This window comes from Panthera uncia, chromosome D2, assembly GCF_023721935.1.
Source record: "Panthera uncia isolate 11264 chromosome D2, Puncia_PCG_1.0, whole genome shotgun sequence".
NCBI classification, from domain to species: domain Eukaryota; kingdom Metazoa; phylum Chordata; class Mammalia; order Carnivora; family Felidae; genus Panthera; species Panthera uncia.
This window is the reverse complement of record NC_064818.1, coordinates 73,063,827-73,083,966: the sequence shown is the minus strand read 5'-3', so window position 1 is coordinate 73,083,966 and position 20,140 is coordinate 73,063,827. Positions and strand designations below refer to the sequence as shown.

General features: G+C 44.5%; 2 protein-coding genes across 2 annotated transcripts in view; one reads left to right on the top strand and one right to left on the bottom strand.

Annotated features, from left to right (window-relative positions):
• Window positions 1–12,300, top strand: part of EIF3A (eukaryotic translation initiation factor 3 subunit A) — a 35,848-nt gene extending 23,548 nt beyond the window's left edge. The window contains exons 17-22 of the mRNA XM_049646537.1: window positions 392–576; window positions 4,065–4,153; window positions 4,994–5,655; window positions 8,837–9,050; window positions 9,789–9,970; window positions 11,076–12,300. Coding sequence (XP_049502494.1) covers window positions 392–576; window positions 4,065–4,153; window positions 4,994–5,655; window positions 8,837–9,050; window positions 9,789–9,970; window positions 11,076–11,305 — 1,562 coding nt within the window. The 3' untranslated portion in view covers window positions 11,306–12,300. The remainder of the gene's footprint in view (window positions 1–391; window positions 577–4,064; window positions 4,154–4,993; window positions 5,656–8,836; window positions 9,051–9,788; window positions 9,971–11,075) is intronic.
• Window positions 12,301–16,084: 3,784 nt separating this feature from the next.
• On the bottom strand, window positions 16,085–18,017 carry NANOS1 (nanos C2HC-type zinc finger 1). The gene has a single exon (XM_049646561.1). The coding sequence runs from the start codon at window positions 17,823–17,825 to the stop codon at window positions 16,944–16,946; it is 882 nt and encodes a 293-aa protein (XP_049502518.1). The 5' UTR covers window positions 17,826–18,017; the 3' UTR covers window positions 16,085–16,943.
• Window positions 18,018–20,140: the final 2,123 nt, after the last annotated feature.

Sequence of the window (20,140 nt, the reverse complement as noted above, 5' to 3'; positions counted from 1 at the left end):
TGTCCTCTTCTAGCTTATTGCCACATCTTTTGTTTTGTTTTTTAAATTAATACCATTCTTTAATTTTTAATTTTTATCACTCGAGTTTATGTAGCACTGACATGTACTAAGGAGCACATACCACATGGAGTCTGTCAGATGGTCCTTTCTCTGGAATCCCAAGATGCTCAGGAGTTGGGGAGGCATTTGAGTATCTTGTCATTACAGAAGTGTCGAGTGGCATCATACTTGTTTTCTTGACTATCTTCTGCCCCTTAGCTCATTGTAAAATACACACAATTTTTTAAAAAGAATTTTCCTTCTACCTTACGCTGCCTGCTGAATACCAGCAAAGTAGACCTAGTTCTAGGGCAAAGACTTGGCACACTTAATAACCTAACCCGTTATCTAGAGCGTGAAGAGAGAGAGCGTGCTGAACGGGCAAAACGTGAGGAAGAGCTACGAGAATATCAGGAGCGGGTCAAGAAATTAGAAGAAGTGGAAAGGAAAAAACGCCAAAGAGAGCTGGAAATTGAAGAAAGGGAACGACGTAGAGAGGAAGAGAGAAGACTTGGTGACGATCCACTTTCTAGAAAGGTGAGTGTAGAAGTTACTCTGTTTTTATGTGCCATGCTTATCACCCGGTTCTCTTGCATGCCTCAGTGCACATATCAGTGTCTGAGCTTCATGTTTTATTTATTTTTTTAATGTTTATTTATTTTGAGAGAGCAAGCGATCAGGGAAGGAGCAGAGAGAAAGAGAGAAAATCCCAAGTGGACTCTGTGCTGACAGCACAGAGCCTGATGTGTGGTTTGAACCCATGAACTGTGAAGTCATGACCTGAGCCGGAACCAAGAGTTAGATGCTCAACTGACTGAGCGACCCAAGTGCCCCAGCATCTGCATTTTAACAATATTTCCAAGTGATTCAAATGCTGCCCTAAATATTTTTAATATGCGCTCACGTCCAAAACTGACTTTTATTCCCCCTCTAGTTTGTGTCTCTGATCCCTGCTCCTGATTGGTGGCACCGTTACCCATTTAATCTTAAGAGTTTTGAATCTACCCCCTCTCTCCTTTCTGTTCTACGTTCCTGGCTTAATTTAGAATCTTCCTTTGTCTGTATTATTTTACTGGTCTCCTTACTGTTCCCTCTGATTATAGTCTCTCCCCAGCTTCAGACCTTCCTCTACATCGTGGCCATTTTTTTCATGATGTATATTTGATCATTTTACCTGCTCTTGGGTTTCAAACTTTGCTTTGATTGGTACTCATTACTTAGAACCAAAGGTAAAACCTGCCTTAGCAGTCAAGGCCTTTCTTGTTTCCTGCTTTTTCCAGTAGCTTTGTCTGTCACCATTTTCTTCTTAGTCATCTATACTCTAACCGTTTCTGAGCTCGTTTTATGCCTTATGGTTCTTTGACATCTGTCTGCATTCTCTGTTTCCTCTTGGATGTGCCAGTGCTCCCTCTTAAACAAGATACAGCTTTGTTTCTACGTTCAGACTTGAGGAGCTGGAGGGTTTCTTGCCTGCTGCCTGTCTCCATTCCTTCCTCAGTGCCATCCCTTGTGTCAGTTTTCTTGGATGGATGACCTGCTGTTCTTTGATTTCCGTTTAAAATGTATATGGATAGATTTTTGGTTTTGTTACTCCTGTTGCTAGTTTTTATTTTTACTTCCTTGTTACTAGTGAATGTGGCCTATACGATTCCTAACTTTGTGTTCTAAAACATGATGTGTTACGCCTATTCTTTTTCTATTGGGCACAAAGTTGTATGTGTATATGGAATCAGAAATGTTGTTACTTATTTTAATTTGCTACATTCTGTTAACTTATGGGAGCTTCATCTTCTGAAGAAAGGGAGGTGACTTACTTGGCTGTGATGATGGATTCCTGAGTTGCTTTTTTTTTTTTAGTTTTCGCAAATCTGTCCATTTTCAGTCTTTTGTTTCTGTTTTGTGCCTCCCCCTCCCTACCCTCCCTTTCAGTTAGTCTTTAATTTATTTACATTTAACATAGTAATTATTATATTTTTTTATTTGTTTCCATGTTCCTGCCACTGCTTCCTTCAAGCCAAATTTAAGAACTTTTCTCAGTACATTTTTGCTGTCTCTAGTCTCTTAGTGATTATCACCATTTTTTAAAATTTATCTGAACTTCACCATCTGTAAATTTTGAGAACTCTGTCTTCTCAGAACAAAAAAATTCTGAGCATACCTTTACTTTTATTTGTTCTATTGCAGTAAGTTGAATATTTTTACATCCAGCTCACTAAAACATGTTAATCTATTTAGGACTTTCTTAACAGTTTTCCAGCAAGATTGGTAAACATGATTTAGTTTCAAATAATGTTTATACTTACCACTTTTTCTCTTTTGCAGATAACATTTTTTTTGGTCTTGTTTTGTATATCTTTTCAATTTTTTTTTTTTCCAGGCTGTCTTTGTATATATCTCCAAAGAGGTTTCTTTTTTTTGTTTCCTCCCCTCAAAGTTGAAAATGGTGTAGTGGTTTGGTCAGTTCGAATCCTCCCTCGGAAGTTTCACGACTGCTCAGTATCCCAGTACACAGTGAAGAGAGGAGATCGCGAGCATAGTCTTGGTCTTGCTACTTCTGTAGATACTCTGTATTATTCCTTGGGAATTTCAGAATATTCTGTCCTTGGAGTCAAAGGAGCATGAAGATTTTCCTGAGACTTTGTCCAGTCACCTAAGTACACAGCCTTTATTATTCACCCATTTTGGCACTTGTGCCTTTTGTAGTCAGAGGATGCAATTTATTTACCTTAGAGAAGATTATGTTTCCTTAATCTAGGGAAAGTTTTTTCTCTTGTCTTTATTTGCCTTTCAGAGCCCTATTGTTTTCTTTTAATGTTTCCCTTTTTAAAAAAAAATCTCTTTGTCCTTTTGAAACTGGTTCTCTGAGATTCCCGTTCAATTGATATGTTTATTAGCGGGGCCTGTTCTGTTTGATATATGGACTGAGTTAAAAATTTTTGGTAATCATGTTGCCTTTTGGAATTCTTTTTGTTTGTTTAATGGCTATCATAGCCATCCCTGAAAATCTTCTTTGAGGTTCTAGTTGTATGAAAACCTCTAATAACTTGAAATCTTTGCTGAGTTTACTTTCTAGGGCAAGTATGAAGGGTGGGAGAAACTTGGTTTTCTGGGCGTTGACATTCCCTGCATTGTAGTGACCTCAAGTGTTATGGACAGTTGAGCTCCTCTTTTCTCCCACGGTGTCCACCTGGGAAAGTCTCTTAGAATAACCTCCACCTTAAGAGTCCAGAGGCCATTGTGATGGCAGGTGACTTACCATCTCTGCCTCTTCTTCCCTTCAGTTTCTTATGTTAATTGTTATTGGAGGTTTTATTACCAAAACACTTTTTAAAATTTAAATAAAGATCCTCTTATACACCACCTACTTGGAATTGTTAGCTTTGTTAGATTTTTACCTTACTCCTCCCACCCTTGCCGCAGATCTTGTTTTGTATTTTCCAGAGTATTCTCAATTGCTGACTGTGGCCTTAGGTTATGTTTGTAGGAGCCATCAAACTGTGTCAGAGCTGTATGGGATTAAAATTGTGTGCTTTGCTCTCTACAGAGGTTGTACCACATTTACATTTCCACTGTAAGCGTATTTATCTCCCTATACTCTTTTCCGTGATTTTTAATGACAACATAGTACTTGGAAGAGGGAAATACTGTTAATAGAAACATCCCTCATTTGACATTTCATTTGTTCCATTTTAGGAGGTCCTGTGCAATGTAAGTTTGGGGCACCGAGCTTTTTTCACAGAATCTCAGGAGGGAATTTTGAGGATCAAAGGATATCTGCAGACATTTGAATAATTCCAGGGGTTGGGTGCCAGATTGCTTTCAAGGTGGTATTTTGTTGATTTATAAAGCCAGTCACACCAGTTTCACTGTACTACCACTCTGACTTTGGGTTAAAAGAAACCATTTTAAAACTTGTTTATATTTAAGGACTTAAGGTTAATATAAGTGCAAAAACATTTGGTAATGCTGGTAGTTGTAATAAGTGTTGCCGACGTAGTGCCTCACATTAACTTTGGTGAATGTAGGACTCTCGTTGGGGAGATAGAGATTCAGAAGGCACATGGAGAAAAGGACCTGAAGTAGATTCCGAGTGGAGAAGAGGCCCACCAGAGAAGTAAGTAGAGTCAAGGAAAATAGTACCAATTAGACAGAGGTCCTGTTAATGCCTCATTAGCAGTTTTTCAGTTGGGGTTATTTTATAGAGGTGGGGAAAGGAGAACTTCATACAATATGAAGAATTGTATGCATGTCTGCTACCAAAACGTTTTTATAGTTTACTGCAACAGTGCTGTAATTACGGACTTCTAGATATTTTGAGAAATAAATGCTTCAGGGTTTTTGTTCCCTAATGGAATAATACTAAGATTACAGTAAGAATGAATAGTTCTAGAACGTATTTTCCTTTTATTTTTTTGCTTATGATTATTATGATTATTATTTTGAGAGAGCGAGGCAGGGAGAGAGGGAGAGGGAGAGAGAGAATCTTAAGTAGTCCCCATGCATGGCGCAGAGCCCGGCACAGGGATTAATCTCACAACCATGAGATAGTGACCTGAGCTGAAATCCGGTCATGATTACCCACTGAGCCACCCAGGTGCCCCTTCCTTTAAATTTAAGTGGATTGAACCATCCTTCAAAAATGACTGCTCATGATAAGATGGCTGGTCATAAGTGCTATACAGAAATTAAGTTTTGAAAGCTCATAGTAATGGATGCCAGAATGCTTCTGGTAAAGTGCAGGTAGATACCTTTAATTGTCTACCTGTTTGTTTATTTGTTGATGTAAGATTTTATATTTTGTGTTATTTTTTATTAGGAGCACATATTCTTTCAGGACTAGGAATAATGAATTTAGGCTGAAGTGGTTTTTAGAAGTGAATGAAATAATTCCCAAAAGGATCATTTGCTCTTAAGAAAATGGACTCTTAAAGATGTTTGGCTTGTTGCTCTGTAGGGAGTGGAGACGTGGAGAGGGGCGGGATGAGGAGAGGCCTCATAGAAGAGAGGATGATCGGCCAAGGCGACTGGGGGATGAGGAAGAGAGAGAGTCTTCTCTCCGAGCAGATGATGATCGCATTCCCCGGCGTGGCATGGATGAGGACAGAGGTCCTAGACGTGGCCTTGATGAAGACCGGTTCTCTCGCCGGGGAGCAGATGATGACCGGCCTTCCTGGCGTAGTGCAGATGATGACAGGCCTCCCAGGCGAATTGGCGATGAAGACAGGGGAAGCTGGCGTCATGCGGATGATGACAGACCACCTAGACGGGGACTGGATGAGGACAGAGGAAGCTGGCGAACAGCTGATGAGGACAGAGGACCAAGACGTGGGATGGATGAGGACCGGGGGCCACGGCGAGGAGGTGCAGATGACGAGCGGTCTTCCTGGCGTAATGCTGACGACGATCGGGGTCCCAGGCGCGGCATGGATGATGACCGGGGTCCGAGGCGTGGGTTGGATGATGATCGAGGACCTTGGAGGAATGCTGACGATGACAGAATTTCCAGACGTGGTGCAGATGATGACCGGGGGCCTTGGAGAAACACAGATGATGATCGGATTCCCAGAAGGGGCGAGGACTCAAGGCCTGGTCCCTGGAGACCATTTGTCAAGCCAGGTAAAATTCTGGTATTCAGAAAACCAGCTTAGATGCTTTATAGACTCTGCTTGATGTGTTTTACAAATGGAAAGTGTAATCTTGCACATGCTACTCACTATTCTGTAGTGTTTCAAACAGGGACATTTCAAATGACTGTATTTCAATATCTAAATAAACAGTTATTTTTTAGCTAAAAAATGAAATTTTAATGTATAAATAACAATGATTAGGCTATATTATTATTAGTTTCTGGATAAATTGGTCTTTTATTTTCCCTTAGATGTTTGTGCAGTGACTTTTATCTCAGGAGCTTGGCTTTGATATCCCACACACCAGAACAAGTTAAATAACCTTACCCCTTTTTCTGCTTAAGTGATTCGTGCTTTTTTTCCCCTTCTGCCTGCTGACTGCTTCTTTGAGGGCTCTTGTCCCATGCCTGTCCCTTAAGTCTCGGTGTTTCTCAGGTTCTGTCCTACACCAGCCTTCTTGTGTAAGTAATGAAAAAGTACACTGAGTATTTGCAGTCTTGCCTACCATGGGGTTAGGCTTACGGGAAGAGCGGTTCCTTACTTTCTCAGTCTTGGGCCTGCTCATGTTTTCATACTTTTTTGTTCTTGAGCAGTTGTACGTAATCTGTGACTTCTGTTACCATCTTCTCCAGGTGACTTCTTTCCTTACCTTCAGACCCATGTTACCAGCCTCGTGCTGCACACTGTACAGTTCTACCTAGAAATGTCTCTGACGTGTCGCCTTTAGCCTGTTGAAACTGAATTCACACCCACAGGCTTCTCGTCAGGTCCACCGCCATCCGTCCCATTTTATAACCTAGAGATCTGGGAGCTGTCCTTTGCCCTCTTTCATCCTTTATGATAAGTCTTTTCATTTAGTTCAGTTCTGTTTCCTTGTGTTCCTTAAATCCACCCACTTCTCTGTTCCCCTACAAGTGCTTAGGTCTGGGCTGCTATCATGCTTTCCTTGAACTCTTGCTGCTCCTGGTCCCTGCAGGCTCTCCCACTCCCGACTCGGAGCAGTAACCGGAGGCAGCCGTCCTAAATGCACATGTCAGTGAGCAACTTCCTTTCCTTTGCCCTTGGTGTTTCTGTCTCTTCTGGTCTCCATTCCTTCCACTGTCTGGCTGTGTGACATTTCTGTGCCTTGTGTAAAACAGGGATAACGGTGTGGTAGGTTCTCATTAATTCACGATAGATGTTTTATAGTCACTGTGAATACTGAATCATTGCTCTGAAGGAAAATACCAGATTAGGTTCCGTTAAGCCCTCTGCTCACAACATTTCTGTCAACCAAGTCAACCAATGAACGCAGAACCCTTCTTTTGTGCATTTCTGTTTTAACATGTTAATTGACTCATTAACATTGAACTCGTGGCCAGCAGCACTGTCTCTCCTCAATGAAGCTTATCTAAAATGGTATTTTTTCTGTAAGGCGCATCCATCACCTTCTTGTGCTTGGGACACGAGACAGCACTGCAGCACAGTGCTTGAGGGCCATTTTAAACAGTGAAATCACCAATAAAACACAAAAACGCAAAGATGTGTCGCTAAATTTAAGACCAGCAAAAGGATACTTGTTTTAAAGTATGAGAGAGCTGGGGCGCCTGGGTGGCTCAGTCAGTTAAGCGTCCGACTTTGGCTCAGGTCATGATCTCGCGGTTTATGAGTTCAAGCCCCGCGTCGGGTTCTGTGCTGACAGCTGGAGCCTGGAGCCCTGGATCCTGCTTCAGATTCTGTGTCTCCCTCTCTCTCTCTGCTCCTCCCCCACTTGTGCTCTGTCTCTATCGAAAATAAATAAGATGTAAAAAAAATTAAAAAAAAAAAAGTATGAGTGCTGCAGCAAGAAGACCGGGCCGTTGCCTTGTTCACCCTCCACTGTGAATGGGCTCTTCCGGCGACTCAGGTACCATTCTGCACGTGTCTGCGAGGGACTATAAAAGTGCTTGAGTATTAATTTTAGCAACTTAACAAATTTTAGCAAGTATGTAAAATGGCAGGTATGGGATTTACTTAGCTCAAAGCTATGGAAAGGATTAAATGAGTTAATATACACAGAAGGTTTAGAATAGTGCTGTGGCACGTTGTAATAGAAATGTTAGCAACAATAATAGTCCTGCAAGGGTAATAGATTTTCATGTAAATTTGCTCCCTTTGGCCTTTTTGTGCAAATATATTACATTCCTAGGTTTGGGCATCCCAGCGTTAAGTGTGAGGTGAGGTGATGGAGAGGGTGGGGTCAAAGGATTGATCTTTCTTTGTTCCGTGATTGCATGGGTGGTAAATGGTGGAGGGCAAGAATATGAAAAGAAAGTTTTTAGTTACAAAGGTTTTGAAAATGTTGCAACATGTGAATGAAATTACAGTTGGGGCTCCATCTCTCAGAGATCTATTTCCTAATCCTCCACTTTTTAAGTTTTTTTGCTTAAAATGAGTTGTCTATTTACCATCAGAACAGATTTTTATAGCCATAATCTCAGCATATGAAACAACCCAGGCTATATAAATTTCCCTTATCTTACATGTTCCTCCCTGTGTGTTAGAAAAACAATAATAGGTAGTTGTAAATACAAGCTGGTGATTCTGTAAAATGATATAAGTAGCTTTAGTTCTTTAAAAAAATTTATTTTTATTTTTTTTTCATTTATTTATTTTTGATCGAGACAGAGCACAAGTGGGGGAGGGGCAGAGAGAAAAGGAGACCCAGAATCCGAAGCAGGCTCCAGTCTCCGAGCTGTCAGCACAGAGCCCCGCACGGGACTTGAACCCACGAACCGCGAGATCATGACATGAGCCGAAGTCAGACGCTTAACCAACCGAGCCACTCAGGCGGCCCTAGTTCTTTTTAAAAATAAGATTGTATTGTATTTTTTTTTATTGTTTATTTTTGAGAGAGTGAGAGCGAATTGGGAGGGTCAGAGAGAGAGGGAGACAGGATCTGAAAAGTAGGCTCCTCACTGTCAGCACAAAGCCCGATGTGGGGCTCAAACCCACAAACCATGAGATCATGACCTGAGCCGAAGTCAGGGGCTCAACTGACTGAGCCACCCAGGCACCCCTAGAGTGTCTTAAATTAACATACATAATGGTGATATTAATGTCAACATAAAGATGTATAGTCATGGTTACCAACTTGGGTTTCTGGAGTATTAAAAAAAATTTTATTTCTTAAAAAAAAAAAAAACCAACAGGTGGATGGAGAGAGAAAGAAAAGGCCAGAGAAGAGAGTTGGGGTCCACCTCGAGAATCGAGACCATCAGAAGAACGTGAATGGGATAGAGAAAAAGAAAGAGAGCGAGATAACCAAGATCGTGATGAAAATGACAAGGACCCAGAGAAAGAAAGAGAGCGAGAAAGGGACAGAGAGCGAGAGGGGGATCGAGAAGACCGCTTCAGACGGCCGAGGTTTGATGCTCTGATTGGGACTCTTTGTGGAATTACAGCTGGGATTCTCCTAAATACTCTTGGGTGTTTTCCCAGATCACGTTGAGAAACGGTGTGCTGCATCCCTCAACCGACGTCCCCTTTTAACAAAGTTGAGAAAGTGAGGCTGACACCGTGTAGCTTTCTGCAGGTTTTGTAATGATTTAGTAAGGAAGCCAGACCAGGTATCTTTACCCATCTGTTGCCTATCCTCTGTGGTTTAAATTCTTCAGTTATATAGTCCTTAAACTAGTAAAAGCCCCTTTTACTTTTATTAGCGGTAATGGTTCTAGCTTGCTTCTTCTGGCCAAATTGGCTTTGTGCTGATGAATCTAAACCAGCATTGTTTATAATACAATTTTCTGCAAGGATGAAATTGTCTTGGATCTGTAATAATCCAGTATGGTAGCTATTTGAATACTATTTGGCTATTGAACATTTGGAACGTGGTAGTGCAATTAACAGAATGTCTTGACGTTGTTTCAGTTAATTTATGTTTAAGTAGCTACATACAGGTTGTGGCTGTTAGGTTGGAAAGCACAGATCCAGATAATCTCATTTGACCTCTACACCTGGGGCATCAGGTCGAGATCAAGTTATAAATCTAAACTTCATCCCTGTTAGATTTGTAAACTCTCTCAGCACCGACTTGGAAATGATCTGTTCACATACGCTATCATGTAGTTTAACAACAGGATTTAACATTTTGAATGGCTACAGGGATGAAGGTGGCTGGAGAAGAGGACCAGCGGAAGAATCTTCGAGCTGGAGAGATTCAGCTCGCCGAGATGATAGGGATCGGGATGACCGTCGTCGGGAGAGAGATGATCGCCGTGACCTAAGAGAAAGGCGAGATGACAGAGACCGAAGAGGACCTCCTCTCAGATCAGAGCGTGAAGAGGGTATGGATGGCCTGCATGTTGCTGGACTATCAGAAATCCATAATTTCTGGGGAAGTTTTGAGTTTTACTTAATTATCTCACATACTCATGTAAACATCAAAAATAAGATCATGAATAATCAGTTTAAAATCTATAGTTTTCGTAATCTTCGTCACTCTGTGAAGTTAGCTCATTTCTAAATTCAAAGTATATCAGTAGGCTAATTACGTTGGATAGTAGTGATATATATTGCTTTGAAAGCTTATTTTATGTAACCAGGAAATAGTGTATTTGTTCTTTAAAAGTAAGATCTTGGTAGATAAGCACAAAGTGTAAAACATTGTTTCTCTGAAATTGTAACCATTGAAACTTTAGCTTTAAAAAAAACCCAAAAAACAAAAAACCCGTGCTGGGGGCGCCTGGGTGGCTCAGTCGGTTAAGCGTCTGACTTCAGCTCGGGTCATGATCTCACAGTCTATGAGTTCGAGCCCCTCGTCGGGCTCTGTGCTGACAGCTCATAGCCTGGAGCCTGCTTCGGATTCTGTGTCTCCCTCTCTCTCTGCTCCTCCCCTGACTCATGCTCTGTCTCTCTCTGTCTCTCAAAAATAAATGGGGGCGCCTGGGTGGCTCAGTCGGTTAAGCGTCCGACTTCAGCTCGGGTCACGATCTCGTGGTCTGTGAGTTTGAGCCCCGCGTCAGGCTCTGGGCTGATGGCTCAGAGCCTGGAGCCTGCTTCCGATTCTGTGTCTCCCTCTCTCTCTGCCCCTCCCCCGTTCATGCTCTGTCTCTCTCTGTCTCAAAAATAAATAAATGTTAAAAAAAAAATAAAAAATAAATAAATAAATGCAAAAAAACAAACAAACAACTATGCTTAATGGCTACTTTGCTGTTTGGTTTCATTAAGAGCCAATAATTTTTTTTAATTTTAAATTTTCATTTAGATTTTTGTCACCTTGTCTTAAATTACTAAATTTATTTTATTATTTTTTTTATGGGGGTTCTGCATTGTTACCTTTAGTACAGGATTTCTGAGTAATTGGAAACATTTCTTTTTGCTAAAGTTCTGTTTAGTCTGAGCCAATACAGTACAGCACTAACTTACTCTCTTTTTCTGTTAAACTTTTAGTAAGTTCTTGGAGACGTGCTGATGACAGGAAAGATGAGCGGGCAGAAGAGCGGGAAGCCCCTCGTCGTGTTCCTCCCCCAGCTCTTTCAAGAGACCGGGAAAGAGACCGAGAAAGGGAGAGAGAAGGTGAAAAAGAGAAGTCCTCTTGGAGAGCTGAGAAAGATCGGGAGTCTCTTCGTCGTACCAAAAATGAGACTGATGAAGATGGATGGACCACGGTACGACGTTAAATCTCAAGATAATGGATTCAAACTCATGTCTCACATAGGTTTGATCCCATTCAAGGATTATTATACTTGTGTGTCAACCAGTCTAAATTGGATTCTTTAATGTTGTTTCACCATAACACAAAAAGCATGAACTTGTATTAATCCTCTATAATAGATTGATCATGCACCGTACCCACAGGAGGTTGGACAACGAGGCCATTTTCTGGAATTTGAGGTGTTGCATTATTTCATCAATCATTTGTTTACAAAAGAGAAAAACTAAAAAATAAATTAAAATGTGAACCCTTCAGGTATGGAGTAACACCTGTATCTTGGTATAGAACTGATTTTTTTTTTTTTTTGAAATACCATATTCATTTGGAATGAGGTAAGATTCTATTATAGAAAATGTATTTGAAGACTCTTCAAAGCAGGGGCTGAAACAATTTCCACACCATTAGTGGTTGAGACATACCTCTAGATACTTTGAGGTATTTACTATATTAACTACATTTAGAAAGTTTTTAGGTTCACTATAAGTGCAGTAAACATTACAAACATTGGATACAGTGGGATTTTCTGTAGGTTTTACTTGAGAGGTGAGTATAAAGCAATTTGCAGTCATGATTGTAATGACAAGAATACTGCTCAAGTGTGAATCCGAAAGTTACAGCTTTTAAATTTTAAAGCATTTGGTAAACTGTTGCTGAGTTTTTTCTGTTGCCAATAGCAAACTGCTTTTCCATTAATGGAGAATTCATGCCTTTCAAGCATTTTAAATATGACAATATTTATAAATGTGTGGTTTGGAGGAATTGTTTAAATTCTTTTTCCTAATTTCCTTTCTCTTCAGGATAGATTCTTTGAACAAGTAATTTGTAGTAATGACTGTGTTGACTTCAATTTTGGAGTGTTGTAGCTATGTTAAAGATTAACTATTTGGTCTTATTGAAGCCAACACAGAACTTGCTGCTGTGTTTTTTCTTCAATGGTAAATAAAATACTTACAGAATTTGTTTTAGTGTTGATTTGTAGTTACAGTCAAAGTGTTTTATTTATTGTGGTGAGTTTACATATCCAGTTGAGTGTGGTTTTGAGTTTTTTGGGCCATTAAATGTCTCAGTATGTAGGATCAAAGAAAATAACCCAAATATAACAGAGCAGATGTGGCTACGATGTTTCCTTCCATAATGAAGGATCCCCTTAGTTTCCTTGTAATGCCATCCTCTCTGTGAGTTTATATATATGGGGGGTGGGTGGGTGAGTGGTTTACTGTTTCGGGTATTCTCCTCAAATTAGAAACATCATAGTTTCAGAGAATGTTAGTTGCAAATTGATAGTGGCTACAGACATGTAAATTATTTCCAGTGTTGAGTGGTGGGGAGAATTCCTGCTGGTACAGCTATAAGGCCAGAAGAGGGAGTATTGATGCTTCTTTACTTAATCAGATGCAGCGTTTTTGGTTTGATGTTACCAGCAATGGAAGCCACTGTTTTCAACATTTAATCTTTTTTTTTTTTTTTTTAAAGAATTTTCTAAATGTTTGTTTATTTTGAAAGAGAGAGAGGGAGAGAATCCCAAGCAGGCTCTAGACTGAGCCACCCAGGCACCCCAACATTTAATTTTCTTAATATATTTAGTGTTTCAAAAAGTGGAAATCTTAAAAGATATTTGGGGGAGAAGGCCTTTTCTTTGTAACCAATAAAAGAACTTGGGGCAGTAACCTGCTGAGTGTCCAGACACTAGAGCAGGACTGTACCTGTGACATCACTGATTGGCCCCAAGGCACGATTTATTAGCTGATTAGATGAGTTGTAGTTGCATGTCTGACCGTTAGCCTGCATTTCCAGGCTAGTCTGCAAGCTACTAGGACCCTTTCCCAAATATACGATGCCCCCCAGGTTCTTTGTCCTGGGTGGTGTGAGTCCAGAGCATGGGATAGGGTCAGAAGAGTCAGCTGCTGCTCTGTGGTCCTGCTCTTAAGTTTCTACTCTGAAGGCCTCCCCACCCCAGTATTCACAGGTGTCAAGGGAAAACCAAACATCCAATCTACTATGTGTAGAACGTCTTCCATGTTTCCAGTGGCATCTGCTTTTTTTAAGGTTTACTTATTTTGAGAGAGAGCACATAAGGGGGAGGGGGGCAGAGAAAGGGGGAGAGAGAATCCCAAGCAGGCTGTGTGGTCAGCACAGAACCTGACCTGAGGCTCGAACCCATGAACTGTGAGGGATGATGACCTGAGCCAAGATCAAGAGTTGGACACTTAACTGAGCCACCCAGTCTGCATTTTTAAACCAGAACACCATTGCTATTAATACAGGTGAATTCTAAGAGTGGAAGACAGTGGCCCAGAAAAGACTACAGCCATCTAGCTGTCTGTATTGGCTTCCAGGAAGAAGTTGGCGTCTACGTATTGGGATGCTTTTATGTTTTAACTGTGTTTTGTTTTTACCCAAAGACATTTGGACTGTGGATTCATTTTATAATTTTACAAGTCTAATGGACATATATATTGGACACTGGAAGGAATGAAGGAATGTTCCTCGTGCCTAAGCACAGACTAGAAGGTTAGGACTGACACCAAAACTTGCCTGCCCTTTCCCTTGAGGCACGCATATTTGTAGTATAATTTTAAAATACATACATAATTTTGGCTTCCTTACAATCTATGCCAAAAGTTGTAATAAAAGTTAATTCTGCAGCTTCTAAAAAGCACTGCATAGGAAAACTAAAATACAAAGAAATTAAAAGCTACTGCAGAGGTCTCTATAGAAGGGGACAAGCAAGGTAGGGCAGTCTAGTCTGCCTGCACAGCTGGTAAAGCTCTTTTGAGATTCCATACATTGTTTGATTTTTAGCCAAACATATAGCCATATTTTTATAAAAACAAGATCACTTTGTCATACCAATTATTTTATGTATTTTTTAAACTTTGGAAAATTGGATTTCTTTTACCCTAAATAAAAGAAAATTTTTTTTAAGGTTAAGCATCCGACTCTTGGTCTCGCCTCAGGTCATGATACCGTGGTTTGTGGGTTTATTCCCCAAGTAGTCAGGCTCTGCATTGACAGCGTGGAGCCTGCTTGGGATTCTCTGTTCCTCCCATGCTTGTGTGTGCTGTGTCAAATAACCTTAAAAAATTTTAAATTTTAAGTCAACTCTGCCACCAGTGTGGAGTTCAAACGCACGACTGACTGACTACAAGATCAAGAGTCACTTGCTCTACTCCCACTGAGCCAGCCAGGTGCCCCACACCCTAAATTAAATTTTGCAAGTATTTAAAGTTTTAGATCGAGAGGTCTCTGAGTCTGCTCTTAGGTGCATTAGAGCATGGTCAGATTTTCCCTAAAAGATCTCTAGAAAATGTAACTGTAATGTTTCCTTTTCACACTTCAACTCCCAGCATTTTAATGTTAGCTGGGAAACAGGGAAGTTTGAGGGGGGGAGGGGCTGAAACAGGTGCATTTTAAATGGATGAACATGATGGTTGGTGGTCCAGGGTCTTTGGGATACCTTTCTTGATACTCTTCACTTCAAGACTTGAATAAACTCCACGTTGCACATGTTCACAGTTTGGATAAAACTGTGATCGTGTCAATATCCAATCCTTATTAGGCACACCTCATCACTGAGGGATTCTCCTATTGAACGAGCCACGTGCCCGAGATCTAGAAACAGTGTCTAGAACAATTTGGATCTTTGAAAATACAAAGCACTTGCCTGCCTAGTTCTGGATTGCAGAAGACATGGGCCTGTAGTGATCTTTGGAAAGGTAGAACAGTGAGAAGCTAACAGGAATTCCTACTGAGCTGACACCTCCCCAAAACCAAAAGTAAACTGGTATATTTTCTAGCACAATAAGAGAATAATTACATGTTTTTTATGAAACTACTTGAGTTTAAGACTAGTCCTATCTTAAGTTCTGTGGTCTGGGGCTAGACTAGCAGGAATGGATCTTCTCTTGGCTAATGCACTGTTTGCCAGCACCTCTCCTCCTTGTTCTGATGCCGTTTCCCTCCACCAAAAAAGGCTCCTAGCCTTCCAGTGTTATTTACTCCAGCCTGTATTCTACCTTCAAAGGAGTGTTCAAGCCAATTTGTTCTAGAGGAAATTAGTGGTTTGATAAACAATCTACGTCTAGTAGAGAAGCTCAACTCTCCTACTTGAATCTATATATTTATAACCAAATCTCTTGCTGGTGTTTTCAGATAGTGATGTATTTTGTACATTCATATGCGTTCATCCTAATTCACTGTTTTTGGCTCTGTATCTGTCCTGATGGTAGCTGCATGCCATTGTGGGACATCCAGCATGGATGTAAAAATAAGGGTGCGACATAAAGTAGGGATTAAGGATGTTTGCTTAAAGATCGGGTCTAATCTTCAGATAAGTGGTGGGATTCCAGAAACAGACTAGGGTCTTTGAGGGAAAAAGGAGCACGAGGGTGGCCATGTTCCTGGTCTTCAACCCCCACTCCACAAGTAACTCCTTTAGTGCTTATTCCGGTTTGAAGACTGCCTGTGCCTCAAGCCAGACACAGCCCATAGTGGAACCTTCTTGAGCACAGGTTATTACATTAACCTTCTGCAGCTCAAAGGATTGCATCGTCCATTTAGTTTGAGAGGCAACAGCTGGAATGAGCTTTCCACTATTAAGGAACCTTGAAACTGATGAGCAGGGTGACTAAATACTGCTCCCTTTTGATCCTACAAATGTTTTTCAACAATTGGAGATGGGGAGGTGGGTGCATATGGACAAAAGGCCAAGTAACAAAGTTATAGGCAAGATTAATGAATTCATATACTGTTACTGTATAAATACACAAGTCAGGTTTTTTAAACAGCACCAATTTCCAAGTGTATACACAATAAGATTTTAACTTGGCACAATTTTTCAAGGTGGAAAGACTAGTTCCTAGTTCGGTAATAAAAAGATCTGGTACATAAAACGATAAGGAGCTGTACTCTACCTGCTACAGATTGTACATTTTTTACACCTCCAGCCAAGACTGAAACAAGCCACAAGGAGGGAGTAACCCACACAAATCAATACTGGAAAGTTTACTAAACCTTCACTTCTCAAAACAGTGATGCTGCCAGGGCTTGCTTCACCTGGAATTAGAATAACTGATTTAAGGACAACTAAGAAATTGTTTCAAACAATAAAATAGTCAATTTGCCGACATTCCATAAAATCGTCAGTTTCAAGTCCAGTTATGAGGCTTTTAAAAAAATATTCTAGACCTAGTAAAGTGCCTCCATAAAATTAAACATCCGAGATTAGATGGAGACACTTCATACTGATGCGCATCTAAAATAGATCGACGTATACCGTAAATAAACAGCGCCACTAAGTTGCCATATTTCAGGTAGTGGAATACACACCCAGCCTTCACCGTCTGGATGTGCACAAACTGGAAACTATAGACATAAACAAATCAAGATGTTAGCGTCTAGTCTCAACCGCTCTTCGACAGGAAAGTACTCCGCACGGCCGGCTTGCTTTGAAAAAAACCAAGACTTCTTCCCAAGCTGAGCCAACTGCTGGTCTCCAGGCCTCTCCCACAGCGAGGGAAAGACGGTGCGCAGACCAAAAATGAGAGAGCGGGCAGGCGGTGACCCTGGTGGCGTCAGGTGGGGGCAGACCGGAGCCCAGGCGCTCAGCGCAGCTTCTTCCCCGGCTGGCAGTCCCTGGCGCTGCGCGGCGGCGGGCGGGCGGCGGGCGGCGGCGGCACTTTGGAGAGCGGGCAGTACTTGATGGTGTGCGCGTTGTCGCCGCTGGCGCCGCACAGGGGACACGTGTAGCGGCGCAGCACCGGGCACAGCACTCGCCCGTCGGGTCCCTTCAGGATGTGGGTGGTGTAGAGCGCCACCGCCTCCTTGTTGTTCCGGCAGAACACGCACACCTGCAGCTCGGGCTTGAGCAGTCGGGCGGCGGCCGCCCCGGAGGCGGCGTGCAGCCGGGGCTCGGCCGCCCACGCCGGGGCCCGCTCCTCGCGCGGCGCCACCTCCGCGGCGGCAGTGGCGGCAGCGGCGGGCGCGCAGCCTAGCAGCACGGCGGCGGCGCGACCCGCGAACGGGCTCAGCTCGGCGAAGCGCTCCTCCAGCAGCCCGGCCTCGGCGGGGCCCGCGCACAGCTCCAGCGCGCGCAGCTCCAGCGCGCCGCCCAGGTAGCGGCCCCGGGACGCCGGCTCGTCGCTGTCGTCGTCGTCGTCGTCGTCGTAGTCGGGCGGCCCCAGCGCCGGCCCCAGCGCTCCGGGCCCGGTCCCCGCGTGGGGGGAGCAGCAGGACGACGAGGAGGAGGAGGGCGGGGAGGCGCCGCCGCCGCCGCCGTCCCCGCCGCGGGCGCAGCCGAAGCGCGGCTCGCCGTCCACTGCCTTGGTGATGAGCGTGGCGAGCCCCAGGTAGTCGTTCCACGAGCTGAAGGGCTGCGGGTGCGCCGGGCCCTGGGCGCTCACGTAGCGGGCGCTGGGCACGAGCGCCATGGGCGGGGGGGCGCGGCCGCGGCTGGGCGAGCGGGGCGCCCAGGGGAAAGCCTCCATGGGCGGGCTGCGGGCCGCGCGCGCCGCCTCCCCGCGGCCGGCGCGGGCCGGACGGAAGGGAAGCGCGGAGCCTGCCCGCCGGCCTGCCGCGGGGTGGGGCCGCCTCGCAGCCTTTTTATCGGGCCCCGCTCCTCCCCGTTCCCCCGGCCTCGCCGCCGCGGCCCTGCCCCCTGCGCCACCCCGCCCCGGCCTCCTCGCCCGCGCCTCGGACGGAGGCGGAGCGGAGGCGGGCGCGCCGGGGGCGGGCGGGCAGTGCGCGCGCTCCGCTCCGGCCCGCGCGGCTTCCGCGCCCCGCGAGCTGCGCCAGCCTAGCCAGCTGCGGGCGGCTTTCATTCCGGGAGGGGGCGGGCGAAGCGCCGCCTCGGGCCCGGCCGCTAATTGGCTGCTGACCAGAGCCCCCTGCGCCACGGGCGCCGCTCGGGACGCTGATTGGTGAATCTGGGGGAGGGGCGTGCCCTGCCGGAGCTACTGGGAGGGGAGGGCGAGATGGGGGGGGAGAGCAGAGGAGCGGAGGGGAGAGGAGGGGCGGCTGCCGGGACCCGCCTTCGCCCGAGCGCTGTGCCTCGGGTTTGGAACAGGTGACCAGGCCTGGGTCTCCCTCGGCCGGGTGGCGAGATTCGCCGAGGAAGCGAGTAGGCATGGGTATGGGGGGAGAGTGCCCCAAGGTTCGTGCGCCCATCTCCCACCTCCCCGGGGCAGCCTTCCGAGAAGCCCCTTCTCCCGCCTCAGCAGGAAAAGCTCGGGGGGAGGCAGGATTTGGCGCGCTCTGAGGATGCAGTCGTCAAGTCAGAGCTTCCCAACAATCGAGAAACTTCCGTTTGCACAGTGCTTTGGAGAGCTTTCCACTGGGTGAAATCTTCGCACAAACCTGAGGCTCAGAGGGTTATGGTTCTTGCCGTAGCGAGTAGGGGAGGGATCAGGACTTTCCCACAGCGCGCGACACACTCCCAACAGGTGTTCAGAGACTGGGTGGCCATTAACTGGTGACTTCGTAGGGATGAGGGCTCGGCCAGAAAATCTTCCAGCCCTCGGACAGTGATTGGTGTGTGTGTGTGTGTGTGTGTGTGTGTGTGTGTGTGTGTGTGTTTATGAAGCCCCTCATCCCTAGGTGGCCATATCAAAATCTGGGCTGCCTGTACAGTTTGAAAAATAAACCCTTTTCAGCGTCACAATTTAATACTTTAAATGAGTAAAATATTTTTGTAAAAACAATGGAAAATAAATTGGAAGATTTTTTTCTTTTTTGAGAGAGAAGGAGCCAGCGAGCGAGCAGGGGGGGAAGGGCAGAGAGAGAGGGGGAGAAGGAATCCCAAGCAGGCTCCCAGCCGTCAGCGCAGAGCCCAGCAAGGGGCTGGAACTCACCAATCATGAGTTCAGAACCTGAGCTGAAATTAAGAATCCCATGCTTAAAGGGCTGAGCCGCCTAGGCGCCCCAGATTTTTGATTAGGAGGATGGGAGGTGGCCATGCCCTTCCCAGAAGGGGCAACACTTTCTTTTTTTTTTTTTTTAATGGAAAGCAGTAAATGTTTTTGGTATTGCAACAGGTTCTTTAGAGTTCTGTGGGACTAGGAAAATGCCTCCTCTGGTGGCTGGGCTGGCAGGCAAGGTGGGCTGCAGAGGGCAGGTCAGGACTTTCCTTCCTCTCTCTGGCTATGCTGTGGCTATTGAAACAAGGGGGGGGGGGGCAACTGCTACTGACAGCCGTCATTAGGCCTGAAGCTGTGAGTCTGACTGTGTCCAGCGGGTCTAGAGTGGCCCAGCAGGGGATGCCGGGAACCTCATGGTGGCTCTGGTTTATGGTAGAATGAACGAGTGGATCAGAATGTCAGCGGTGGAAGGGACCTTTGGGATCCTTTGATCAATCCAACCTTCCTTTACAGATGAAGAAAATGAGAGCCAGAGAAGAGAAGGATTTCTTCAAGGTCACACAGTGAATATGTCACAGCCAGAACTAGAACTCAGGTCCCTTCACAAATGGCTTGGTGGCTTTCCTGTTACACATGGACCCCGAAGGTATTTCAGACTTCATGCCTGGGTATGCATCAGCAGAAATCAAGTGTGGAACACAGGGGAAGTTGGAAGAAGAGAAAGGAGGTGGGGCCATGTGCCTTTGGCTTGATCTCCTGCCCTCAGGGAACAATCCAGAAGCCAGGTGGTGGGCATGGGGAAGGAGTTGGAACAGTACCATGATGCATATTCCAGCCACCTGTTTGCATGAAGAGTAGAAGCTATGCTTCTCAGCCTCTTCTACACCTCTGGCTCCCTCACGGTGAAGCCATGAAACCAGGCAGTAATATTGTGCACCTGCCAACCC

Coding starts and splice junctions, on each gene's coding strand:
- NANOS1 (XM_049646561.1), bottom strand. CDS start 17,825: ATGGAGGCTTTCCCCTGGGCGCCCCGCTCGCCCAGCCGCGGCCGCGCC.